At 41.1% G+C, this 14,110-nt stretch overlaps 1 protein-coding gene across 1 annotated transcript; it reads left to right on the top strand.

Annotated features, from left to right (window-relative positions):
• Positions 1-4,742: 4,742 nt before the first annotated feature.
• Positions 4,743-10,720, top strand: LOC136504691 (protein TWIN SISTER of FT-like). The gene is made up of 3 exons (XM_066499662.1): positions 4,743-5,106; positions 10,300-10,340; positions 10,447-10,720. The coding sequence occupies exons 1-3, from the start codon at positions 4,841-4,843 to the stop codon at positions 10,671-10,673; spliced, it is 534 nt and encodes a 177-aa protein (XP_066355759.1). The 5' UTR covers positions 4,743-4,840; the 3' UTR covers positions 10,674-10,720.
• The last annotated feature ends 3,390 nt before the right edge of the window (positions 10,721-14,110 follow it).

Raw genomic sequence — 14,110 nt, 5'->3', positions numbered from 1 at the left:
AAAGATGTTGAACTCATCACTATCTACATCTTTTATTTTGGTCACCTCTTCATGTGACAAAGTATTAGTAAACATTGTTCACAAATTCACATATCACTCATAGTTTTATGAACTATATGAATGAGATGTTGATTTGTGAACAATGTTTACTATTACTTTGTGAGATAAAGAAATAACTAACATAAAAGTTGTAGATCTTGATGAGTTATATATCTTTGGTATTCATCACTTTTTCAGCTGAAATCATTTGGTGTTTTAAAATCTTGTTAGAACTTACCATTTTTTTAAATTTGAAAATTTGAATTGCTCAAACTTTGTCAAACGAAAAGAATGACCAAATCAACAAAGTAACTTGATAGGGCATGATTTTAGAAAATTTTAAGAAAAAAAATCATCACATTTAGAGTTAGTATGAGGGAGAAAGACTAGTTATAAAGTTTATCCAGAGATTAAAAAGAAAAATTACAACTATTCATGATGATCAATGATGAACAAGTGTGATTTCTTTTTTTAATCTATGGCTGAAACTTGTAACTAGTTTTCTTCCTCATACTACCTCCAAATGTGATGGTTTTTTTTCTAAAATTTTCTAAAATCATGCTCTATCATTTTAGTCTGGTCATCTATCTTTATCTCTAATTTTGGACAATTCAAATTTTGAATTTTAGAAAATAACAACTTCAAACCCGATTTTCAACCTTTAAATGATTTAAGTTGTAAAGGTGATGAACATAAAAGTTGTTTACCGCATCACTATCTACAACTTTTATTTTGGTCATCTTTTCATTTAACAAAATTTGAACAGTTTAATTTTTGAAATTCAATAAATGTCAACTTCAAACAAGATTTCGAAACCTTAAATGATTTAAACTACAAAAGTCGTAAGCATAAAAGTTGTTGAACTCATCACTATCTACAACTTTTATTTTGGTCACTTCTACATGTGTCAAAGTATTAATAAACATTGTTCACAAATTCACATATCTCTCATAGTTTCATGAACTATATGAATGAGATGTTGATTTATGAACAATGTTTACTATCACTTTGTCAGATAAAAAAATAACCAAAATAAAAGTTATAGATCTTGATGAGTTATACATCTTTAGTATTCATCACTTTTTTAGCTGAAATCATTTGGTGTTTCAAAATCTTGTTAGAACTTATCATTTTTTAAATTTGAAAATTTGAATTGCTCAAACTTTGTCAAATGAAAAGAATGACCAAATCAACACAGTAACTTGATAGGGCATGATTTTAGAAAATTTAAAAAAAAAATCATCACATTTGGAGTTAGTATGAGAGAGAAAGACTAGTTACAAAGTTTACCCAGAGATTAAAAAGAAAAATCACAACTATTCATGATGATCAATGATGAACAAGTCTGATTTTTTTTTAATCTATGGCTAAAACTTATAACTAAATTTTCTCCCTCATACTACCTCTAAATGTAATGTTTTTTTCCTAAAATTTTCTAAAATCATGGTCTATTATTTTAGTCCATTCATCTATCTTTGTCACTAATTTTGGAAAATTCAAATTTTGAATTTCAAAAAATAACAACCCCAAACCTGATTTTCAACCACTAAATGATTTAAGCTGTAAAGGTGATGAACATAAAAGTTGTTTAACGCATCATGATCTATAACTTTTATTTTGATCATCTTTTCATTTAACCAAATTTGAACAGTTCAAATTTTGAATTTCAATAAATGACAACTTCACACAAGATTTTGAAACCTTAAATAGTTTTAACTATAAAAGGCGTAAACATAAAGTTATTGAACTCATCACTATCTATAACTTTTATTTTGGTCACTTCTTTATTTGATAAAGTATTAGTAAATATTGTTCATAAATTCACATATCACTCATAGTTTCATGAATTATATGAGAGACATGTTGATTTATGAATAATGTTTACTATCACTTTGCCATATGAAGAAATAACCAAAATAAAAGTTATAGATCTTAATGAGTTATACATCTTTGGTATTCATCACTTTTTAGCTGAAATCATTTGGTGTTTCAAAATCTTGTTAGAACTTGTTATTTTTTTGAATTTGAAAATTTGAGTTGCTCAAACTTTGTCAAACAAAAAGAATGACCAAATCAACATAGTAACTTGAAAGGGCATGATTTTAGAAAATTTTATGAAAAAAAATCATCATATTTAGAGTTAGTATGAGGGAAAAGACTTATTACAAAGTTTACCTAGAGATTAAAAAGTAAAATCACAACTATTCATCATGATCAATGATGAACAAGTGTGATTCCTTTTTTTAATCTGTGGCTGAAACTTGTAACTAGTTTTTCTCCCTCATACTACCTCGAAATTTGATGAGTTTTTTTCCTAAAATTTTCGAAAATCATGCTCTATCATTTTAGTCTGGTCATCTATCTTTGTCACTAATTTTGGATAATTTAAATTTTGAATTTTAGAAAATAACAACTTCAAACCTGATTTTCAACCACTAAATGATTTAAGTTGTAAAGGTGATGAACATAAAAGTTGTTTAACACATCAGTATCTACAACTTTTATTTTGGTCACCTTTTCATTTGATAAAATTTAAACAGTTTAAATTTTAAATTTCAATAAATAGTAACTTCAAACAAGATTTTGAAACCTTAAATGATTTCAACTACAAATGTCGTGAACATAAAAGATGTTAAACTCATCACTATCTACATCTTTTATTTTGGTCACCTCTTTATTTGACAAAGTGTTAGTAAATATTGTTCATAAATTCACATATCACTCATAGTTTCATGAACTATATGAGAGACATGTTGTTTTGTGAACAATGTTGACTATCTCTTTGTCAGATGAAGAAATAATCAAATTAAAAGTTATAGATCTTGATGAGTTATACATCTTTGGTATTCATCACTTTTCTAATTTAAATCATTTGGTGTTTTAAAATCTTGTAAGAACTTGTCATTTTTTTAAATTTGAAAATTTAAATTGCTCAAACTTTGTCAAACGAAAAAAATGACCAAATCAATACATTAACTTGATAGGGCATGATTTTAGAAAATTTTATGAAAAAATCAACACATTTGGAGTTAGTATGAGGGAGAAAGGCTAGTTACAAAGTTTACCCATAGATTAAAAAGAAAAATCACAACTGTTCATGATGATCAATGATGAACAAGTGTGATTTCTTTTTATAATCTGTGGCTGAAACTTGTAACTAGTTTTTTTTCCTCATACTATCTCCAAGTGTGATGGTTTTTTTTCTAAAATTTTCTAAAATTACGCTCTTTCATTTTAGTCTGGTCATCTATCTTTATCTCTAATTTTGGACAATTCAAATTTTGAATTTTAAAAAATAACAACTTCAAACCTGATTTTCAACCACTAAATTATTTAAGTTGTAAAGGTGATGAACATAAAAGTTGTTTAATGCGTCACTATCTACAACTTTTATTTTGGCATCATTTTATTTGACAAAATTTGAACAGTTTAATTTTTTAAATTCAATAAATGACAACTTCAAACAAGATTTTGAAACCTTAAATGATTTAAACTACAAAAGTCATGAACATAAAAGTTGTTGAACTCATCACTATCTACAACTTTTATTTTGGTCACTTCTTCATATGACAAAGTGTTAGTAAACATTGTTAATAAATTCACATATCACTCATAGTTTTATGAACTATATGAATGAGATGTTGATTTCTGAACAATGTTTACTATCACTTTATCAGATGAAGAAATAACCAAAATAAAAGTTGTAGATCTTGATGAGTTATATATCTTTGGTATTCATCACTTTTTCAGCTAAAATCATTTGGTATTTCAAAATCTTATTAGAACTTATCATTTTTTTAAATTTGAAAATTTGAATTGCTCAAACTTTGTCAAACAAAAAGAATGACCAAATCAACACAGTAACTCGATAGGGTATGATTTTAGAAAATTTTAGGAAAAAATCATCACATTTGAAGTTAGTACGAGGGAGAAAGACTAGTTACAAAGTTTACCCAGAGATTAAAAAAAATCACAACTGTTCATGATAATCAATGATGAACAAGTGTGATTTGTAGGGGCGGCCGGTGATTGAGCCACTCTACAAATCGCAACACCGGGTGTGGCTGGTAAGTGAGCCGTCCCTACAAATCGACCTATTTATAGGGGCGGCTCGTATCATCAGTCACCCCTACTGTGCCATTTGTAGGAGCGGCTGGTCTCGTGGGTCTCGAGCATGCCCACTGTAGGGCCGACTTCATCACCAGCCGTCCCTAAAAAAAATTATCCCGTTGCTACAAATATTTTTTTGTAGTAGTGATTTGATGACTGATGAGGAATATTTAAGTAACCAAAGTGGTCTGGTAGCATATATCTTGTATTATATACTGCACTGTATACATGCCATTATATATGTAATCATGCATAGAGGCATCCCATTCCAGATCTCTTAATTCTCTTTTTCTCAAGGATTGTTCCACCACAATTCTTTTGACAGAAGCCGCCTATAAATTCTTTTGACAGAAGCCGCCTATAAATAGGCAATAGTCGCGCTCCCCCATATCACGCCAAACTCTCACAAAGCTAAGCTAGTAGCTCCATCGATCTCATATATATCAAGCTAGCTTGTTTAGCAGTATTTCAGCTTGGCAAGCTATAGCTAGCAAGTGTACGTCTTTAACGGCTTTGTGCGTTCGATCAATCAGCCTGTTCGTTCGTTTGTTTCAGCCAGAGCTTATCAGCCAGCCAACAGTGTTTTTCTCTTACAACAAACCAGCATCAGCTGGGTTTATCAGTCCAGAAACCAACCAAAGAACAGACCGAATATATATAATCAGCACTAGCTAGCTAACTCGATCGCATCATGTCGTCGAGGGATCCGCTTGTTGTGGGAAGCATCGTGGGCGACATCGTCGACTACTTCGCAGCGTCGGCGCTGCTCCGAGTGATGTACGGCGGGCACGAGATAACCTGCGGGTCGGAGCTCAGGCCGTCGCAGGTGGCCGGCGAGCCGACGGTGCACATCACGGGAGGCCGCCGCGACGGGACGCCGGCGTTCTACACGCTGGTGATGTTGGACCCTGATGCACCCAGCCCAAGCAACCCCTCCAAACGGGAGTATCTCCATTGGTACGTAAGCACTCACTACTACAGGAATGAATTTGCGCAGCGTGGCCAAAACACGCTCCGTGGCGGGCACCTTTTTTGCCCGCCACGGTTAACCGGTGGCCGGCCAGCGAGGCCGGCCACCGGGGCGCCCGCTGCGGGAAATTGGTTTACCGCGGCGGGCCACCTTACTTGCCCGCCGCATAAAATCGTTATTTACCGCGGCGGGCGGTATGAATAGCCCGCCGCGGTTAATACGGTTTACCATAGCGGGCGCTTTAAACTGCCCGCCGCGGTAAAGACTTGATTTACCGAGGCGGGCGTTTTATGTTGCCCGCCGCGGTAAAGCCTGTACATATACAGCCCTCGGACCCTCCTTCTTCTCCACGGGTCTTCCTCTCTCAAAACTCATGGGGGGAGGCTTTGCCCTAAAATTTGAGGAAACTTTTGATTTGAGTTGAAGGGCTTGGATTTGAGGGAGGAGGACATCATAAGAGGTTCATAAAGGCTCTCCCTCTCTCCTTCCATCCTCTCTCTTTATTTCCATCACCTAGAGTTCTCTTTAGATCTAGATCTAGATCTAGATCAATTTTAATGGAAAAAATGATGTTATGTATTTCTTTAACTTTAGATTCATCATAGATGCATGCTTCATCTTTCACATCGTCATTTTCTCTCTTTTTCATGATTTTGGACGTAAAAATCATCAATTTCTCCTAATTCTTCTTTATTTAATGTTGATTGTGATGGATAATGTTCGCAGATACGATGGATAGATCGGAATGGATGTACCGGATCGATAGAGTGAATGATCCGCGGTACCTCTTTGAATTAAGGAAGTTTATTGCGGCTGGTAAAGCTCACCGTGAGAGACTGAAGCGGATGACAACCATATGTCCATGTTCTCGTTGCAAGAACCTGAAAGCCCACCGAGACAGCGAGGTGCAAACTCATTTGATCATGTATGGTTTCATCGAGGGCTACACAGTCTGGACATTTCACGGCGAAAGAGTTGGTGCGAGTGGCGCTGCATCTGGAGTTACCTCTTCGACGCCGATGACGACAGCACCACCGGTGAATACAGATCCTTCCGCAGCAGCTGCGCCAGCCGACAGTGACAACAGTTGTCGTGATTACATCACGGTGGATGATGTAATGCAAGACATGGCCGACGAAGCCGGCGACGGTGTTGATGGTCAGGATACTGTGAGCCAACCCGAGGATGTGCAGCTTGTTGAAGATCTAGTCAAACACTTCGATGAAGACGACGTTGTGTTGGGTTGCCCAAAGTGGTTGGAGAATTTCAGAGAGTTGAAACAGGCGGCAGTTGATCCTCTCTATAAGGACGGCGGCGATTGTCCAAAGGACTGCACGGCGCTCCGTTTTAACCTCCATATGTTGATGTTGAAGGCTCGTCATGGTTGGTCTGACACTAGCTTCAATGAGTTGTTAAGCTACCTTGCCACCACGTACCCAACGGCTAACAAGGTGCCCGCCAATACTTATCGGGCCAAGAAGCTGATCCGGCCAGTGGCGATGAAGCTTAGAAAGTTTGATGCATGCCCTAACCACTGCATCCTGTATCGGGGCAATGAGTATGAGAATTTGACGAGTTGTCCGCACTGTGGCTTTAGTCGGTACAAGAAAAATGCTGGTTGTCGCGTGGATGCAGAAGACGAGGGAGACTTGCGGGGTGGTCGGAAGAAGAACAAGAAGGGGGCAAAGAAGAGCAGTGTGGCCAAACAGATCTCGACTCAGCAGGACGATGAAGAAGAGGGTTACACGCACAGGAAAAGTCCAGCACTGTCGGTGTGGTACCTGCCCGTGACCGATCGCCTGCGTGCAATATTCGGGAACCCGGACGATGCCAAGCTCATGTCCTGGCATGCATCTGCTGACCGCCTGAACGACGATGGCAAGCTACGGCACCCATCCGATGGCAAGCAGTGGAAGGATTTCGACGAGGCCTACCCGGAGTTTGGCAAGGAGCCCAGGCATGTTAGGTTCGCGCTAAGTACTGACGGGATGAACCCGTTCGGTGAGCTTAGCAGCTCGCACAGCACTTGGCCCGTCGTGCTCACCATGTACAACCTACCTCCCCATCTATGTCAGAAGCGTAGGTACCTTATGCTGACCATGCTTATCTCCGGACCGAAGCAGCCCGGCAACGATATAGATGTGTTCCTAGAGCCGTTCATGGAGGAAATGAAGATACTATTTGATGTTGGGGTCCAGATGGTGGATGCATCCCGCAAGGAGAAGTTCACACTAAAAGCAATCATCTTTGTCACCATCACCGATTACCCCGGTCTCTTCTCACTATCGGGGCAGATCAAAGGGAAGACCGGCTGCGTAATTTGTATCGACGAGACCTGCTACACTTACCTTAAGGGATCCAATAAGATGGTGTACACGAGGCACAGACGGTTCCTCACCAAAAATCATAGGTATAGAAGAAGTATTATGAACAAATACTTTGACAATCAAGACGAGCCGCAGCGTGATCAAATGACGCAGACTAGTTGGGGAACAAAGGTGTATGAGATGGTCAAGGACATGGATCAGGTGGAGTTTGGAAAGAAGAAGAAGCCGCCTAAAGAGGGGCCCAAGCAGACAAGGAAGCGAAAGCGGGACCAGACGGAGGAAGTCCCCGCCGCCGTTCCTTTCAAGAAGATGTCAATTTTCTTCAAGTACCTGTCGTATTGGAAAACACTGAATACACCCCATGCCATCGACTGCATGCACCTGGAGAAAAATGTCTTCGAAAGCACGATCGGTGTCCTGCTGGACATCAAGGGCAAGACAAAGGATGGTATTAAGTCACGGACGGATCTTGTCAATCTGGGCATCAGGCCGGACCTTCACCCGGGACCGCCTCAGAATGGTAAAGTCGATATCCCGGGTGCGGCCTGCAACCTAACGCAAGACGAGAGGACGGCTTTTCTTAAGTTGCTTAGGGGTATCAAGGTGCCGACTGGTTTCTCTTCCAACATCAAGAGCCTGGTCTCCATGAAAGACCTCATAATGACCGGCTACAACTCACACGACTGCCACGTCATGCTGACGGTGTTCCTACCAATTGCGATTAGGGCTATCCGTCCAGAGTACGTGAAGATGGTCATCACACGGATGTCATACTTCTTTAATCGCATCACTCAGAAGGTCATTGATAAGGCTGAGCTGCCTGCCCTGAAGGAGTTCATCGCGGAGACCCTTTGCCAGCTCGAGATGTGCTTTCCACCATCTTACTTTGATATTATGCCACACCTAATGATGCATATGGTCGATCAGATCCATCAACTAGGCCCCGTGTACCTACACCAGATGTGGACGTACGAGCGGTTCATGTCCACCCTCAACAGATACGTCCATAACCGCGCTTACCCGGAGGGCTCTATGATCGAGGCATACACAACGGAGGAGGCCGTGAACTGGTGTATGAGGTACATAAGAGATGGGAGGGTGATTGGGTTGCCTGTCCTTGCAGGTTGATGGCCTATATATCCAAGGAACTAAAACTTGATGTTATCTATCTATCTCCAATGCATATTGCTCAAAGAGTCATCATTGGTTACCACCTAGATGACAATCATCCAACCATGAAAGACTTGACCAAGCGACAGAGAGAGGCGCACAGGAAGAAACTGATGGACAATGAGAAGTTGAACATTTCAAGGTACATACTAGGAGCAATGAAGAAGATCAGGAGAAATGGGTGTATCGTAGCTGCCTACCACTTTGGGTAAGTCGAAGACATGCCTGTAGAGATAAGTGGGTAGCTAGCTAGTATTATTATTTCTCATTGTAACCTGTATTTTGTTTCAATGGCGCAGCCAAGGCCTCGAGGGTCACTGGGTTGCATTTATCATCTACCCTCAGGATGGCAGGGCCTGCGTATTTGATTCGTTGAGAATGCCAAACTTAAAAGGGTACAAGGCCTTTGAAGATTGCCTCAGAGTGTAAGTGACTGAACTGTCTTCTCATATGCGTTCTAATGCCCTGCCTAATACTAGTACATTTCATATAGCGCTTATAAGGAGTACGTGAAGGATCCTGAATGCTATGATCGAAGAACAGAGAATTTTAAGGCTAAGCATAAGAACCGTATCAAAATCAGACGCAACTTTCCGGTAAGTATTTGAAAGGTTTAATTGTGCGTTCTGTTCATAAGCGTTCTAATGCCTGTATTCTAATGCTTGTGTATCGATCATGCAGTGTGCCAAACAACCGGTAGGATCACAAACCTGTGGCTTCTACGTCTGTGAGTACCTGAGGGAGTGCAAGCAGTATAGCAGCAGTTGGAGGGTGCTCAAGAATGGATTGAACTGGTGGAGAGACGTGCAGAGCACCCAACACTCCTTCAAGCAGACAAAGGCGGACATATGTAAGTTTGTCTTAGACAAATGCGTGCTTGAAGGGAGCACGTTCTTCAATGAAAACAGCCAGCTAGCGATTTTACCGGAGTACGAGAGGCTGAGGAAATGGCCCACGATGATGCGTCCGCAAGATTACACCTTAGGGCATGTATAACGACTTCAATATGTAAATGTAATGAATTAACAATGACAAGAACGACTAAGTGAATGTATATATATGTATATTATCTCATGTGTAATGCCTGCATACTTTTTAAGTTTAATTTGTGAAATCTGGATGTGATTTGAATTTGAATTTGAATTTGAATTTAATTATATGGCTGCTGTATTTTTTTTAATTCAGGGAAAAATTTACCGAGGCGGGCAAATGATAATGCCCGCCACGGCTAACGAACATAACCGCGGCGGGCTCTGTACTGTGTCCGCCGTGGTAAAATAATTTACCGCGGCGGGCGGTTCAACGTGACCGCCGTGGTAAAAGTATGTTTACCGCAGCGGGCACGTTACATCGCCCGCCGTGGTAAATCGGTTAACCGCGGCGGGCAAAGCCGCCCGCCGCGGTTAAGCCACGATTTACCGTGGCCTCTAGGCCGCGGCGGACGGCTTTGCCCGCCGCGGAAAATCAAAAACGCCCGCCTCCATAAACGTTTGTGTAGTAGTGACTGCACGCCGTCCAACTATAATCAAGCATTCAAGCTCCAACAAGCAGCTAGCTAGCTACTTCAATCTTTGCTGCTTTCAGTTCGTGTCATGCATATGTTGCATGCATGAATGCATATGATGCTGCATTCCTCCCTGGTGACTGATGTAACAACGACTTGCTTATATGACACTTATATAGGTTGGTGACTGACATACCAGAAGGAGCTGGTGCCAATCATGGTAAGTGATCTGATCTGATGAACTTATATATATATACAGCTGCATGTGTGTTTGAATTTCATGTGATAATATATTTAATAACTGCATGCATGCATGCGTCCACCAGGAAACGAGGTGGTGGAGTACGAGAGCCCCCGGCCATCGGCGGGGATCCACCGATTCGTGTTCATCGTGTTCCGGCAGGCGGTCCGACAGGCGATCTACGCGCCCGGGTGGCGCGCCAACTTCAACACCAGGGACTTCGCCGCCTGCTACAACCTCGGACTGCCCGTCGCCGCCACCTACTTCAACTGTCAGAGGGAGGGCAGCTGCGGTGGCCGGAGGTACAGGTGATGATGAATCAAGAGACAGGATACAACAATCACAGTGGCCCATCGAGAAGCTAGCACATACCACAAAAAATAATCTTCGTTGTTGGTTGCTTCAACGATATATATATGCTCCTGATTTATGTAATAGTCAAGGGTAATTTATGGGACACAATAGTGCGTTGGAGTGTATAAATAGGCTCCGATGCTCGTCCTTATACAAAAGTCCATCTGTAGATCAAATTATGGACTATATATATGGCCCCGTTCGCTTCGCTGAAAAAACAAGCCGAAATACTGTTCCAGTTGATTTGTTGTGAGAGAAAAATACTATTTCGGCTGAAAAAACAAGCTGAAAAGTACGAATTATAAGAGAAGCGAACGGGGCCATATGTCTCTATGTATCTGAAATGTGCTTCATTGAATGAAGCTACCGCTATATATAACATTGAGTTAAATGCAGTGGTCCATCAACTCTGAAAGTGGATTTTTGGGTTCATCATCTTTGTTAGAGGCGCATTTCTAGCCCATACCGCTTTGTTCCAGTTTTTTAACCGACGTGGCTGTCCATGTGGCGTACAGGTTGGATCAATAAGCATCTACTCGTCACGTGAGGGTGGAGGGCATTGGGTAAAATTGTAGGCAGCCCCTCTAGACTTTTCCGCTTCCAGTTCTTTCCCCACTCGTCTGTCTTCGTTGTCGTCAAGGAGGTGCAACTCAAAGGGGTAGGAGAGACCGCAGGCGTGGCGAGCGGTGACCGTCGGCGAGCGGCGCCGATTCGCCACTGAGTTCAAATCCAATCCGCCTCCCGCTTGCGCCTTCCTACGCCGATCTCGCAGAATCCAGAAGATGGTGGCTACGTTGCGTAGAAAAGGGGATTCACCGCCTCAATACAGTAAGTACTGTATCGATGCCCAAATCCTTGGATTCTGTGGTTGTAGATTGTTGTTCTCTGGCTATGCTTGAGCTTAGATACAAAAAATCATGATTTTGTTGTTGTTAGGGTTTGTGATTTTTATTTTTTTGAGGTGACGGGTTGGGGTTTTTAGTGGGTTTTTCTGATGTGTTAGTACATTCATAATATAGGTGATGATGATGAAGAATTCATGGTTGAGGTTCACCATGGTGGGTACTTTGTTGGTCAAGGTTCTGATAAGGCTTATGCTCATGAAAGGGTCAATTGGTTCGATCACTGTGAAGTAGCTACATGGTCTCCTCGGTGGTTTGATGAGTTAGCCTTTAAGTTGCATTACCCAAGGAATCCAGTAATGAAGGTCTATTGGTTGCTACCAGGACTGACTTTTGAACAAGGACTTAGAGAAATTAGTACAGATACAGACACAATTGTGATGGCTTCACTAGTGCACAGGGTTAAGAATTTTGTTCTGTATCTAGACCATGATGACACTATCAGTGGGCTAGATTGGGATGACCTAGTTGTAAACCCAATTGCATCCTTGCCCAAGGGTCTGAGCCCTCGCAATGTTGACAGAGTTCCTAGTAAACAAGGTGAAAAGCTTCCAGAGTTCTATTGCTATCTGAGCCCTCCCAGTGAGACTGATGATGACTCTGACTTCCAAGACTCAGACTATGAAATTGATCAAGATGATGATGATTTGTCAGAAGATTGTGTGGATGACCAAGTGCTAGATGAGGGAGTTGCCACAGGCAAGAAGATACAGAAAGGGAAGAAGGCACAGAAGGGCAAACAAATTCACAGTATTGTTGATGATATGTCAACTGACGATGAAGATTTGCAGCTGCCAGACTCAGATGGAGAAGGTGAAGGAGGCTTGAGGTTCATTAATTTTAGAGACCAGGACGTGGGCAATCCAATATTCAAGGTGGGTATGCTCTTTGAATCGGTTGAGGTACTTAGGAAGGCTATAACTGAGTATAGTGTGAAGCAAAGAGTGGAAATCTGGTTCTCAAGGAATGAGCAGAAGAGGTTGAAGGCACACTGTGCAGATGGATGCCCTTGGTTGCTGTATGGATTAGTGGACAACAGGTCAAATGGAATGGTCATAAAAACTTACCAAGGTACCCACAACTGCCAGAGGAAGTGGGTTGTCAAGAGGTGCACCTCCAGGTGGCTAGCAGAGAAGTACCTAGAATCATTCAGGGCTGACAAGAAGATGACCCTAGCTAACTTTGCAAGGGTTGTTCAAAAGGAGTGGAACCTAACTCCATCAAGGTCCAAGTTGCAAAGAGCTAGAAGGCTGGCCATGCAAACAGTTATGGATGATGAGGTGGAGCAGTACAAGTTGTTATGGGATTATGGCAATGAGCTTAGAAAATCAAACCTTGGTACCTCTTTCTTTCTAACACTGGATGGTAACATCTTTAGTACACTATACTTGTCCTTAGATGCTTGCAAAAGGGGATTTCTGTCTGCTTGTAGGCCTCTAATATTTCTGGATGGCTGTCACATAAAAACTAAGTATGGGGGACAGATTCTTACTGCAGTAAGCATAGACCCTAATGACTGCATGTATCCCATCGCACTTGGAATTGTTGAGGTTGAATCACTTTCATCTTAGACATGGTTTCTAGAGACATTGAAGACAGATCTTGGTATTGCGAACACCTTTCCCTGGACCATAATGATAGACAAACAAAAGGTGATGACGACACTAGTTGCATCTATTTATTTCAAGTGCCACAATCAATTGCACTGCAATTCTAACCATCTTATTGCTATGCAGGGCCTCATTCCAGTAGTGCAAAAGGTGTTTCTAGAATTAGAGCACAGATTCTGTGTGAGGCACTTATACTCAAATTTCCAACAACACTTCAAAGGTGAGAATCTAAAAAACTAACTCTGGTCTTATGCTAGATCTAGTTCAGTTCCTCAGTGGAACAGAAACATGGATAAGATGAGGACACTAGATAAAAAGGCTTATGAATGGCTAGAGAAGATGCCACCACAAACTTGGACTAGAGCATTTTTTAGTACTTTTTCCAAAGTGTGATGTTCTTCTAAACAACATGTGTGAGGTTTTTAACAAATACATTCTGGAGGCAAGGGAAATGCCCATCCTAAGCATGCTTGAGCAGATCAAGGGTCAGCTGATGACAAGGCACTATACAAAGCAGAAGGAGGTGGGAGAAGAGTGGCTAGGACACACCTGTCCCAAGATTAGGATGAAACTGAATAAGAACACAGAGTGGGCATCCACATGCTATGCTACAGAGACTACCAATTCATTGTGGATATCAAGGAGAAAAAGTCTGAATGCAGAAGATGGGACCTAACTGGAATTCCATGTGCACATGCCATTTCTTGTCTGAGGCATGAAAGAGTTGCACCTGAATCTGTGCTACTAGAATGCTACTCCACTACTTCCTACCTACTTGCTTATGGACAACATATAAGACCATGCAGGGACAAAAATACATGGGACAAGGTGGCAGCAACAGAAATACTTTCTCCTATTTATGACAAGAAGGTGGGCAGGCCTC

The sequence above is a fragment of the Miscanthus floridulus genome, chromosome 14 (assembly GCF_019320115.1).
Source record: "Miscanthus floridulus cultivar M001 chromosome 14, ASM1932011v1, whole genome shotgun sequence".
NCBI classification, from domain to species: Eukaryota; Viridiplantae; Streptophyta; class Magnoliopsida; order Poales; family Poaceae; genus Miscanthus; species Miscanthus floridulus.
This window is presented reverse-complemented; position numbering and strand designations above follow the sequence as displayed.

Coding starts and splice junctions, on each gene's coding strand:
- LOC136504691 (XM_066499662.1), top strand. CDS start 4,841: ATGTCGTCGAGGGATCCGCTTGTTGTGGGAAGCATCGTGGGCGACATC. Junction 5,107..10,299: donor AAACGGGAGTATCTCCATTG/GTACGTAAGCAC, acceptor ACACTTATATAG/GTTGGTGACTGACATACCAG. Junction 10,341..10,446: donor AGGAGCTGGTGCCAATCATG/GTAAGTGATCTG, acceptor TGCGTCCACCAG/GAAACGAGGTGGTGGAGTAC.